General features: G+C 42.5%; 1 protein-coding gene across 3 annotated transcripts in view; it reads left to right on the top strand.

Annotated features, from left to right (window-relative positions):
• The first annotated feature begins 1,651 nt into the window (after positions 1-1,651).
• The window catches only part of LOC115463549 (RNA exonuclease 1 homolog), a 307,692-nt gene continuing 295,894 nt past the window's right edge, over positions 1,652-13,449 (top strand). For all 3 annotated transcript variants that reach the window (XM_030194179.1, XM_030194180.1, XM_030194178.1), the window contains exons 1-2: positions 1,652-1,955; positions 8,097-9,499. In XM_030194179.1, the coding sequence (XP_030050039.1) occupies positions 1,754-1,955; positions 8,097-9,499 (1,605 nt within the window). In that variant the 5' untranslated portion in view covers positions 1,652-1,753. The remainder of the gene's footprint in view (positions 1,956-8,096; positions 9,500-13,449) is intronic.

Genomic DNA, 13,449 nt, shown 5'->3' with positions numbered 1-13,449 from the left:
CGTCCACCTGGCAACACTGGACTGCACAGGTTATATAGGCAGTGTTCAAAGTTCAATGTTTTCTCAGTCTCCCTCTGCTGGTAGGAGTACATAACCCAAGCGTCTTGACCGGTCTGGAGGGTTGCTGAGGAATTAGATTTTGGGTTGCTGTTTGGGCACTCGGTCTCTGAAAGGTCTAGACTAACTTGGTCAGCTAGCCTTATACAATCATTATATTCTGTGGCACACAAAGCTCTATGGACCCCTTTAAAGACAGTCACCAAGGCTCCTTCTCACCCATTGCCCACATATTAAGACAGTTTTGGGATAAACTCTGGCTAACGATACAAAGAATCTTAAAAAGGATTCTCTTTCACTATTCTTGATAGTTTTAAAATCTTCTCGGGGGGGGGGGGGGGGGTGAAGAAGAAATGCAAAATTTTCGATGAAGAGAATGTTACTTTGCTCTTATTTGGATGTTTTGGTTCCAATGCATGGTAAATGGGTAAATGGAGCTTGTTGGCTGTTTAACTTATTGAATCATCAATAAAAATTGTTGAAACATAAATCTTCTCCATCTTATAAACCTTTACTGGGCCTACTTATTTCTAATACCATTCAAACAATATTGGGATCCTGGAAAAATTCCAAAAACTTGAATGATATATTTTGGTTGCATACACTCTGCCAAATATATGAATTTTAATAAAGGAAATACTAAACAAATCTGGTTCCCGCTAGAAGCTTTTCTATCCAATACATAATTATTTCCACTGAGAAAGACAACTGAAAAAAAAAATTTGAAACGACAACTCCCGTAGTGTTTTGAGATGTTAGTTTAATACCAGGCCTGGCTTAAAAAAAAAAAATCTCCTAGAACTAAGGTGGATGCTGGCTGCCACAATTTCATAACATGAAGTGGATTCTGTGGTATTTTCCTTTTCTGTGGAATAAGAAGATTACACCAGGGATTGGACTCTCACTAAGATACTTGCCTCTGCAATCTGCATGATCCTTATCACCTATAAGCCAATCACTGGGTTAGAGTGTGCACTGCAACCAGAACAATTGTCCTGGGCCCCGAGCCTGCATGAATCTTAAGGCCATATAGCTTGTTGTTGGATTTTGAAGCCCTCTCCCATATTTTTGGTCTGGGTCCCTGCACGTCTAATGGCAATAACCTTGCTACTAGAACGAACAGCAGAAGGTATTTCCATTAGCAGGCTTGCATTTTGTGTATCAGGTCCCACCCACATTTCTATCATAAACGTAAAACACGTTAAACGATTCCATACATTTGGAGTACTCGCGGTTTTCCCATCCGAGCCTGTAGTATTCCTTCTTTCCTCTCCCCCACGCCCTACACACAAAAAACCGTAAAAATTACCATATATATCTCACAGGGTCTACTATCTTCCAGCAGGCAAAACTAAGACAATCACAATTAAACGAGCACTCATCATCAGCCTCGTTTTCATTTCCCGCGGTAGTAGGCAGCACGCGCGACGCCACCCAGCCCATCGTTCTCCAACTGTGATTGGCTGGCGATCGGGTACTGCTGGGCAGGTTTTGCGCGCCCTTTTCCCCAACACGGGATTGGATGGGGACGGTTTGAATCTCGAATAACACCCCCCCCCCCCCCGGGGCTTTTTCTTCTGACGTGCTTGTTTTATTTAATGTAGTCTCCATATGCTAATATTCTTTTTGTGTTTTCCCTGTCGTTCTTAGTTTCCTTGCTCCGCGGGGGCTTTCCCTGTGTGTATGTGCCCCACATATGTTGCGACCGGCGGGCTACTTCAGGGACTTGCTTTGTCCTTTTGACTGGGCTGCGCCTGGGGGATGTTTGCGGCCCTACTGCCAATATAAGCATAGCCGAGGGGGCGGGAAGAAGGAGCCCCGGTCGGTTGTTGCAGCTACTACTGCTATCTGCCCTTCTCTTGCTGGTACTGGTAGTGCTAGTTCTCGGCAAGCCCTGGGTGAGAGAAGACGAAAAGACCATTTCTGTTTGCTGATTGGACGTGCCTGACTTTTAAAAGTATTTTGGGGAGGTGGGCGTAGGCCTTCAGTGATTGAGCTGGGGGCTGCAGACTTCTATGTTGTATTTCCTGTGTGTTTTCTTTTTTTAATACAGTGGAAAAATATAAAATTGTATAGTATTTGATAGGTTTCAGTATTTGGCAATAGTGACTGCCTTCATGAAAGTTTCGAGGAACGGTTTGCAAGAACATGACTTTCAGTCGCCCTTTAAGAAAACAAATAAAAAAAATCCCTTTGTACATATTTATTACATTTGTATCCCGCTCATAGCAAGCTCTATGCGGCTTACATAGTAACAAATCACAAAATCATGAAGTTAACAATGATTTAAAGTATTATAAAACAATAAAACATAATTACACTAAGGTAGGTTGTAAGGAGAGGAGAGAGTGAGGCAGGGAAGAAGGGAGGGGGAGTGGGAAAAGGGTGCAGGGAAGAAGAAAGGGAAAAGAAAAGTAGGGAAATGGTATGGAAGAGATCAAATGGTAAAGGATAAGGGGACGTTAAAGGTAATTGCCTGTTAAGTGAGTGAATGTTTAAAGTAGAGAACTATTGAGTTGAATAAACTTTTTTAAATAAGTGGGTTTTCAATAATTTGCTGAAAGGAAGGTATTCACTTGTTGAGTTTTAATACCGTTGGTCTTGGAGAAAAGTGGATGCTTTGCACTGCACAGGTTCTGGCACTACTTCTAGTAATATATTAAAAGAGCTGTTTCGTAGTACCTTTTAAAGACAGTTGGATTAGTAAAGTGTCTGAGCCACCCCCCAGTTTATGTTTAATCCACTTCATGTGAACTAGTCATTCTTGTGTGTTACTTTTTATTTAGGAAATTTAGACATGAGGTGGTTTATGTATAGAAAACGTAATGTATGTTTCTATATTTTCTTTTTATTTTGTGACCACAGAGATCACTTAAGGCACTTTACCAACACGGATGTTCAAGTTGGCCTGCTTATTCTGCCCTGCCAGTCTACATCTTACTTGATTTAACTATACTTCAAAAAATGTACTAGTGGTAGGATGAAATGCATAGAAGATGGAGTGAAACGTATTTTGTCCCCGTCTGCTTTGATTTTTAAAGGATTTTTGATGTTTTTGCTCTCTGGTGTATCTTCGTTGTTTGTAAGTTTTGAGATACAGCATGTAGAAAAATAGGTAGTACAAAGCATTTGTGGTCAGCATAGTACTTAATTCTTTGAATTCTTCTTTTTTTTTTTTTTGAGAATTAAGATGAATCCACCTGCTATTTTGAGAACAAAATTAAACCTATTTATTAAAGGTAACAGTAATTCTGTCCCCTTGAAGGCATGCATATAAAGATCAATAAACTAAACTAATAGCATAGTACCTTTTTCTTATTGGACAGTTAATATTTTTGATTAGCTTCTGAAAGCTAGTCATTAAAACTTAATTAAATTCCAGATTTCAAAATTAAACTTGATAGCTTTTTTTTTTTATTACAGATCTGAATCAGACTTTCTCTTCTGAGTAAGAATATAACTTTTCTAAAGCTAAAGGCTGTTGAATTTTTTGCCCATGTTTTCTTCCTTTCCTAGTCGGCAATGTTTGCTTTGAATTATCTGGAGCATGGTGGAAGAGGTCATGGGTTTGCTTTCCATTTTCTTGATGACTTTTTATGGGACTGTTGTGGAAAAGTCAAGTACTCTATACCCAGTAAAGTAATCGTAGATTTTCCTTGAGTTAGATATTGCACCTTTTAAAAACTGATACTGTACTATCAAATTTGAGGTTCACAACATATACAGTGTTGCATGACATGTTAGTGGCTTGTTTTTAAGAGTAGTGGTTGCTAGTTTAATATGTTAACTGATATTAGATGGGACATTTTGAAAAATAAGGGAGTTTGATCTTTCTCCCTTTGCTCCATATTTATTTTCCTGCCACTGGCATCTGCTGCTTGTCTTTAGCTGACAGGGTTCTGTCTCCTTGGCAGCCTTGCTGCTCTGTTTCATGTGTTGTCCTGTCAATCAGTTAAATGTGTTCTATATCCGATGGCTTTGCGGTATCAGACTATTGGGCCCACCAGGCTGTCCAAGACTTACACTGCATCTTTAGAAATCTCCCCAACTTCTCTTTTAAAAATGCTTTTAGGCTCATGGGGGATGGAGAAGGCAAGAAAGCTGAGTGAAGCAAAGAACTGTTGTACTATGAGAGCTGGTTGAAAGCATCTGGTATTTCCTTATGGGTAGCTGTAAGGGAAGGGTTTTCCTGAGTCTGTGCCTCCTCATTCCCTTCGGCTCCCAGTCCCATCCTTCGCCTTGTGGAGTCCTGCAAGGCTCTGTTCTTGCTCCTATTTTATTCATCATTTACTTGTCCACTTGTCTCTGATTCACAAAGCAGGGTTGAGTTGCTGTGTTTACGTACATGATGTCTTCATTCTTTATTATACTTCAAATAGTTCTCCGGACACATCCTTACTTCAGAAATGTGTAGACTATCTTTCTGTATGGTTGAAAGAGTACCACCTTGTCTTCATTCTTTATTATACTTCAAATAGTTCTCCGGACACATCCTTACTTCAGAAATGTGTAGACTATCTTTCTGTATGGTTGAAAGAGTACCACCTTGTCTTCAATCCAAACAAACCATGGCCTGCTGGATTACTGGTCATGCATCCCCCCCCTCCCCCCCCATCCCACAAACACTTTCCATAGTCCCTGTATTACTTGGCACTCCAGGTCATCCAGTTTCCCAATTTAGGTATCTAGGTGTAATTTTTTTTATTTTAAAGTTGACCTTTTCTGCTCATATTTAATTGTTCTTGAAATTTGGGTTTGCTACCCTGCATATATTGAAATCTGTTTGAGGTATCCTTGACTTTGTCACCCCATACTTTTTCATGCCTTTTTAGGTTCCAGATTGGATTATTGTAATGTTATTATATACGTTGGCTTACCCAAAGTAGAAATAGACTTCATACCCTTTGAAATACCACTGCTTGCGTGTTATATTTTGCAAGGTAAGGGGACCACCCTACCCCTCTTTTTTTCAATAATAGCACTCACCTACAATTAGCACACGCACTAAACATGTAAGCGCCTATAGGGATATTGTAGGCGCGTACACGTCTAATGTGTTAGATGCTAATGGCACCTAGAATGCGGTTTATAAACAGGGCCCTAAGTCTGAGCTCAAGAATATGTACACATTTTGTAATCTCTATTCAGAAGAGGGATGAAGCAGTAATTATGTACCAAGGTGGGATCCTTTGAGGCGTATTTTCAAAGCACTTAGCCTTACAAAGTTCCATAGGTTACTATGGAATTTTGTAAGGCTAAGTGCTTTGAAAATGAGCCCCTTAATGTTTATCTAGTATTATGTCCACTATATTAGAAACATTTTGTGGCAGGACTCTGTGGAATTTGTTAAATGTTCTCTGTAATTTGGGGGCCAAATCAACAAATAGCCATTAAAGTCTTTAGGAAGCCTATCTGAGCCTGCTTGGGTAACTTCCTCATCCTATATAGGTGCTTTTAAAATGACTGCTCTCTGTGTTGGGGGTCCTTCAAAAGGCATAAAGGCAAAGAGTGCAGCAAGGTCTGGTCCTGAGCTATTTGTTTTAAGGTAATATAATGAGGCGTGGCAGGATCTAAAATTGGCTTACACTATCATGCTGATTTATATTTTATCTGCAAATTCTTTAAGGGAGGGCATCCTTTTCTGAGTCAGTAACTGAAGGATCATAAATTCTAGCTCTGTTAACTGTTCACATAATAGGAATGCTGTTTGCTGCAGTTTGGATTATATATTGAAGTTTGAGAATCTTTGGGATGGGGTTGACATTTTATATAACTTTGATCTGAGATTACCTTTTCTAATTTTAGCTGCTCGGCTAAGTGGATGTTTCTATTCAGCAAAAACTTTCCCCTTTTATGACAGGAGGCATATCCCCAGACTCAGTTTTGAAACTGGTCTGCTGTATTAGATGATTTTTTCCTCATCTATGAAAGCTATTTGTTACCTTGGATTAAGTTGCCAGAGCAGACTCAAAGCCATTGTCTCCTTTCTGAAGCCATAATGAGTATCCAACCATGCAACTATTGTCCTGGAGCAAAGGCAAATGCCTTTAATATTTGGAAATAATCCTACTTTTAGCCATAATTGAGTATTTATTGCTCTCTTTGAGGGAGGAGGGGAGGGATGGATGGATCATGGCTGGAAGTGTAATTGGGTCCAGTGCCAAGTTGAAATCCCCAATAATTTTTTTTTTTTTTTGGGGGGGGGGGGGGAGTTAGATGCCATTAGTTCCTTACTAGCTGCTGAGAAAAACCCTGTGGTGGTAGACACACAAATGTTAAAAATGTCAACCTTCTTAAATCCCAATGTGGATCCTAATCCACTTTCCCGGGAGTGTGCCTGTGAGGAGAAGACAAAACCCCCAACTGAATAAAACACACACACTTTTAATGTAGGTGAAGAAGCACAATGCTTTAGTCTGAGATTTTCACCAGCAAGTGAGGGGTGTATGTTTGGTTTTGTTTTTTTTAAGTAACTATCAGATTTAATACACCCTATGACACCACATGGGGTAACTCAGCCCTGTCTTTTTTTAACATTACATACAATTTTGGAAGACTTGAAGCCATTGCTAAAAAGAATAAAATACAGAAATTGGAGAAGTGAAAAATGCCTCTGGTTTCTGTATCGTTTCCCTAAAAATCAACCAAAAAGAAGAAAGGAGCTTTTTAAATTGAAAGCAATGAACAAATTCAAATGGGTCCACCTGATTCTGAGGATAGGGGCTTGAAGATTGATCAATCTTCCACTATGCCACAGAGGAAATAAAAGGTTAGGAGACGAGGGTACCATTAAAGGGAGCTCTAGACGAGTGTGTGATTAGAGAGCAAGTCTGTATAATTCCTACCAGTCATATTAGGGTGAAAGATGTTATGACGTTCTGTTTGTAGTACCAGATTGTCAAGATTTGCTGGAAGTCTAAAGGCTTATTAGAATTTTTAGTTGTATGTTGAGTCACCTGTGGACTGACTTACAAGATATAGCAGACCATATTTATTCTAATGGCCTTGACTAGTTGTCTCATGTCCAGACAATTTTTACTGTTCTGCACTGTGGTCTTAACTAAATCATATACTATGAGGGTTTTCAGTCATCCATTTTCAGGGGTGATTTTTGGCATTGGTAGCAAGTAGAATTTGTAGTGTAAAGTGAAATGTCTTAATGTCTGGGCTTCACCTATTTGGTAGCAAGTGTTCTGAGTGAGCTTTTTCAGGTTTTAAGCAGCCTGTCAAAATAAAAGCCCAACCACTGGGATATATCCATTTTCAAGATGCTGTATAATAGGGGTCTTCGTGTTTTTCAGGTAAACAGAATCATCATATTGCACTGGCTGCAAGTAGCCAAATTTTTCAAGATCCCTTAACAAAATATCTAGCTTCTTTAACTTGTTCTCAACATCTTGTCAGATGCTGCTCTGTGGTTAAATGTATTTGTGAGAATGCAGCTTTTTTATATTTCAGTGCTAAGCTTGGTTTTGATATCACTTGTGCTGTCCAGATTTACTTGTAACATATTTTAAATTAAGTTCTGGCAGTATGGCATTGTCAATAGTAGGCATCATGGCCAGCACCACTTTCTCTGTAGAGAACAGCTATGTTTTGCATGCTTGCTGACATTTTTGTGGTCTATGAAGATAACGGGGAAAGAGAAACAAAGGCGCAGAATAACAATTTCTGTTTAGTCTTATGGTTAGCAAATAGATCAGGTAGCCATATTCTGAGTTCATGTTAACCTCCCATACCAGCTTTTTTTTTTTTTTTTGCAATGTCACTTAAATACGCAGGCAGTCTTCTATTTGTGTAAAATATTTTGTACCAATATTTCAGTGTATGTAGATATTTATCAATAGTTTTGACTTGAAAAAATTACAGTTTTAAGTATGAAGAAATTAGGTGCTGATTTTTTTTCCATTTAATAGAGCAATCTAGGGCTTACGCAGAAAGTGGATGCACTGCATGATGGCTTAGAAAATCCTTAAATGTCTGTGTTGTACTAGACAAAGCATTTTGCACATTTTAACTAATTACTTTTCTGTTAACAGAACTGGGCAAAAACATGCAGGAACTTGAACGAATCAATAAAGAAATTGAGACAGTGAAGACAGAAATGGAAGAGAAGCAGAAGAAACTTTCTCTGTACAAGCAGGTGACAAAAAATGATGAAAATAGCAGTGTCAGTACTAATTTGAATGACACAAATGGAAATCGGCCATGCCGTATGGATAAACAGCATATTGGAGATTCAAAAGGCAATCATAATGCAACTTCCTCTTCTAGGAAACGCCTTCACTCAGTTTCTAATGAGAAATATGTTGTTGATCACCGCTGTCCAGCAACTGACCTGGAATACGACCCATTGCTCAACTACTCTGCAGGCCTTCTTAATTCCTTGACTAAAAAAGAGGCTGAAAATGAGAAGTTGCCTAAGCATTCGAAAATGAGTGGACATGAAAACGGAGGCAGCTCTACACATAAAAGACCAAGAACTGCGTCACCAGTCAAGCTTGAAATAAATCTTCAAGAATCTGACGATGATATTCTTGTTATTGATGTCCCACCATTAAAACCTATGTCTAAGAAACCTAGACTAAAGAAGAACGCTGACTGGAATCGGAGGGGGAAAGAGTGTCATCCTGTGTATGAAGAAAATCCTCCAAAAAATAATTCACAGGAAGAGTCTGTGAAGGTGATAGAGAATAACAAAATGGAGAAAAACATTGACTCTGGACCAAATGATTACAGTGACTTGAACAAAAGAGTTGTAGTTCAGAAACGGCAAAATATGCCATTGACTCAAAATATTTTTCTATCAAGTGTTGCGAAGACCAACACTTTTACAGAAAGTGATTTTAATTCTGATAATAGAGAACATTCCCCCATACCTAAAATCAGTAACATGTGCTTAGCATACAACATGAGTACAGATGCACAGAAAGGTAAATGTGAATATGATGAACCAAAATATGCACAAACTGATATTCAACAACCAAAAACAGGGCATAAAAACTTCTGCAATAGCACAAAGCCAAAAATTGATGCATATCAAGACTGTTCTAAAGAGGGAACATCACAAACGCGCACTGATTTAAGAGTTCTAGATTTAGAAAAAGTTCATGCTAAGAAAGGAAGTGTAGAAGCTAAAATACTGGATAATACACATATCAATGAAACCTCATCTTTAGCAGACCAGACAACTTTCTTTAACGGTGTTCCTTGTGAAACAGAGGTGACAAATAACTTGTATAACAAGGATAGTAATGGTGCTTTATGTGCAAAAATCAAAGAAAATGAAATCATTGTGTTGAATTCCTCACCTGGAGACACCACAGATGTTTCTGATCATGATGCGGAAGTGTCTGATTCAGATGATCCCATGGAAGAATGTCTCCGAATTTTTAATGAATTTACTGAAAGCAAATTACAGAAGGAAGAAATACTTAAGCAGGTACAGTATGTTCTAAGAACATCACTCATACTACCCCTCTCCTCAAGACCCTTCACTGGCTCCCTATCCGTTTTCGCATCCTGTTCAAACTTCTTCTACTAACCTATAAATGTATTCACTCTGCTGCTCCCCAGTATCTCTCCACACTCGTCCTTCCCTACACCCCTTCCCGTGCACTCCGCTCCATGGATAAATCCTTCTTATCTGTTCCCTTCTCCACTACTGCCAACTCCAGACTTCGCGCCTTCTGTCTCGCTGCACCCTACGCCTGGAATAAACTTCCTGAGCCCCTACGTCTTGCCCCATCCTTGGCCACCTTTAAATCTAGACTGAAAGCCCACCTCTTTAACATTGCTTTTGACTTGTAACCACTCGCCTCCACCTACCCTCCTCTCTTCCTTCCCGTTCACATTAATTGATTTGATTTGCTTACTTTATTTATTTTTTGTCTATTAGATTGTAAGCTCTTTGAGCAGGGACTGTCTTTCTTTTATGTTTGTGCAGCGCTGCGTACGCCTTGTAGCGCTATAGAAATGCTAAATAGTAGTAGTAGTAGTAGTAGATTGTGTTTAGGTTTGAGTGAACACAAAAAATTTTGAAACTGATACTAGTCGGAATAGTAAGAAATAAATGAAAAATATAAATGTTTATCTTTCCAGTTTATGCAACTCAATTTTGATAAAGGTTTCTTTGGGAATAAATTTGTCATTCTTTGGAGAGCTTGTTGATACTTGCGCATTCTCTTCTAATTGGACATGAAAAAGCCTTTTACTAAGGTGTGCTGAAAAATGGCCTGCGGTAGTGCAGACGTATGTTTTGAGCCCGCGCAGAATTATTTTTTAGCACACCTATAAGAAGCTCTTTTTAAAAAATTTTACCGAAAATGGATGTGTGGCAAAATGAAAATTGCTGCGCGTCCGTTTTGGGTCTGAGACCTTACCGCAAGCCATTCACCTAGCTGTAAGGTCTCATGCAGTAACCGGGCAGTAATTGTCTTTCTCCGAGGACAAGCAGGTTGCTTGTTCTCACATATTGGTGACGTCCACGGCAGCCCCAGGTCTGGAAAATCTTCCTAGCAACAAAGGTTGCTATAACCTTCGGGCGCGGCCATCTTCATGGCTGTCGTGTGAGAGTCCTGCTTCAGTCTTCTTTTTTCTGCGGTCAAGAGCTGCTGTTTACGTCGGTTCTGTGCCCCAGAAAAGAAGAGCCTTTTAGTCGGCTTTTCGCCGGGTTTTTCTTCTCCGTCATACTCGTGCACGAGCCGTTTCGTTTTTTTCTTTAAAAAAAAAAAGGTTTCCTTTTAGTTTCTTTAGTTTGCCCTCAAGTTTCCTTTTGTCGTCGTGTGCGGCCATTTTGGCCGCCCATATGGGTTTTCTTCCTTTTTTTGTGCCCTTCTGGCACCATCGCGAATTTTGATTTTGCCGCCGCCGCTTTTTTTCCGTCAATGACATCGAGGCTTGCCAGCGACTTCAAGAAGTGCACTCGGTGCAAGCGGGCAATCTCAGGCACCGACACGCGTGGTGTATCCAGTGCTTTGGGGCCGAACATCGCCCCGACACGTGAAAGTTGTGTCTTAGCCTTCAAAAGCGGACACAGGCGTCGAGAAAAGCTCAACAGGAATGCCTGTTTGGAGCTTTGACCGGTACTTCGACGTCGACAGCGGTACCAAGGTCGGCGGCGGCGGTGTCGATGTCGGCACCGGAGAGTGCATCGACCTCGGGAGCACAGGTAATGGCTGTCCAGAGACCATCACATGCTGGCAGTAGTGAACCATCGAGTGGGTCTCCATCTGTCTCGAGGGCTCCTGCGGTACAGGCCCATCGGGACCGACCCCTTTCGGACCCGACCCCGGGGAGGCGTGTGGATTCCATGTCCTCGTCGGTACCGAGGGGTACCGGTGATGTGCCTCGAGCGAAGGCAAAGAAGCACTGTCATCGGCCCCCTTCTCGTCACGGTACCGAGAGCTCTGGGGCATCGAGGGAATCGGCACCCATGAAGCGTCGACGCTGGGAGGATCGCTCATCCTCCATACAAGAGGTGTCGATGCGCCGGTTTACGGACAGCCCGGTACCGCCGCCACCTCGGTAGATTCTAGCCTTGACTCCTTTACCGACTCCACAGCTTTTCTCGACACTCTTGACGAGCGCCTCCATGCCATTCTTCCAGGGATCCAGGAAAGGCTGCTGTGACCGTCTGTTCCGGTACCAGAGGTGCTTGCGTCGACGGTACCGTCGATAGATGCGGCGGCTGGCTCCCCCGCCTGTGGTGAGGCCCTCGATGTCGGTGCCGCCTGCGGCAGTGGCCTCAGCTGCCCCCCTGAGTTGATTCTCCATTGACGTCGATGGAGGGAGCTTCATTGCTGCCGGTACGGGAGTCAACTCGGCATCGCCATCGAGGACATAGCTCCTCGGCATCGAGACAGGCTCAGCTTCGGACTGCAGTCAGAGAACTCCTGTCCGATACCGAAGGAGAGTCCTCGTGGGAGGCAGAGGAAGACCCAAGATATTTCTCTTCTGAGGAGTCTTGTGGCCTTCCTTCTGATCCTACTCCTTCGCCAGAGAGAAAGCTTTCTCCCCCGGAGAGTTTGTCTTTCTCGTCCTTTGTCCGGGAAATGTCTACGGCCATTCCCTTCCCGGTGATAACTGAGGATGAGCCCAGGTGTTTGAGGTCCTGGACTATCCTTCGCCACCTAAGGAGTCATCCACTGTTTCTCTACATATTGTCCTTAAGCAGACACTGTTGAGGAACTGGATGAAACCACTATCTAACCCCACCATTGCTAAGAAGGTTGAGTCCCAGTATAGGGTTCACGGGGACCTGGAGTTGATGAAGGCCCAGTTGCCTCATGACTCGGGGGTTGTGGATTCTGCTCTGAACAGAGCCATAAGTATGAGAGATCTCGCCTCGGTGCCCCTGGGAGGGGAGACTCGGACTTTGGACTCTTTTGGGAGGAAGGCCTACCAGTCAGCTATGCTCATCTCCAAAATCCAGTCCTACCAGCTCTACACAAGCATTCACTTGTGGAATAATGTGAAGCAACTGATGGACCTGGTCGATCAGCTCCCTTCGGAGCAGGCCAGGCCTTTTCAGGAGGTGGTCAAGCAGCGTAAATTCCTGTCCAGGGGTACTTACGATTCTTTTGATGTGGTGTCCAGAGCCGCTGCTCAGGGTATAGTGATGCGCAGACTCTCATGGCTGCATGCCTCTGACCTAGACAATCGAGTCCAGCAGCGGCTTGCAGATGTTCCTTGCCAGGGGGATAATATTTTCGGCGAGAAAGTCAAGCAAATGGTAGAGCAGCTCCACTAGTGGGAAACCGCATTCGACAAACTCCCACCTGGCGCCTTCAGCACCTACCTCATCAGGTAGACGTTTTTACGGGGGAAGGAGGAATGCTCCCTAATGCTTACTCTAAGCGTAGATACAATCCACCTTCCAGCCAGCCTGCTCAGGCTCAACCCCAGCGCGCTCGATCACATCAACAGCGTGCGCCTCTACAGGCCCCTGCAGCTCCCCAGCAAAAGCAAGGAACAGGCTTTTGACTGGCTCCAGGCGCGCATAGCCACAATAAGTGTCCGTGCCGGATGATCTTCCGGTCGGGGGGAGGTTAAAATTTTTTCACCAAAGGTGGCCTCTTGTAACCTCTGATCGGTGGGTTCTTCAAATAGTCTGGCAAGGATACTCCTTCAATTTGATCTCCAAACCTCCAAATTGTCCACCGGGAGCTCAGTCCTTCAGCTTCCAGCACAGGCAGGTACTTGCAGAGGAACTCTCCGCTCTTCTCAGCGCCAATGTGGTCGAGCCCGTACCACTGGGGCAAGACGGCTGGGAATCTATTCCGGGTACTTCCTTGTGCAAAAGAAAACAGGGGGGATGCGTCCCATCCTAGACCTAAGGGCCCTGAACAAATATCTGGTCCGAGAAACGTTCAGGATGGTTTCCCTGGGCAC

The sequence above is a fragment of the Microcaecilia unicolor genome, chromosome 2, assembly GCF_901765095.1.
Source record: "Microcaecilia unicolor chromosome 2, aMicUni1.1, whole genome shotgun sequence".
In the NCBI taxonomy this organism is placed as follows: domain Eukaryota; kingdom Metazoa; phylum Chordata; class Amphibia; order Gymnophiona; family Siphonopidae; genus Microcaecilia; species Microcaecilia unicolor.
This window is presented reverse-complemented; position numbering and strand designations above follow the sequence as displayed.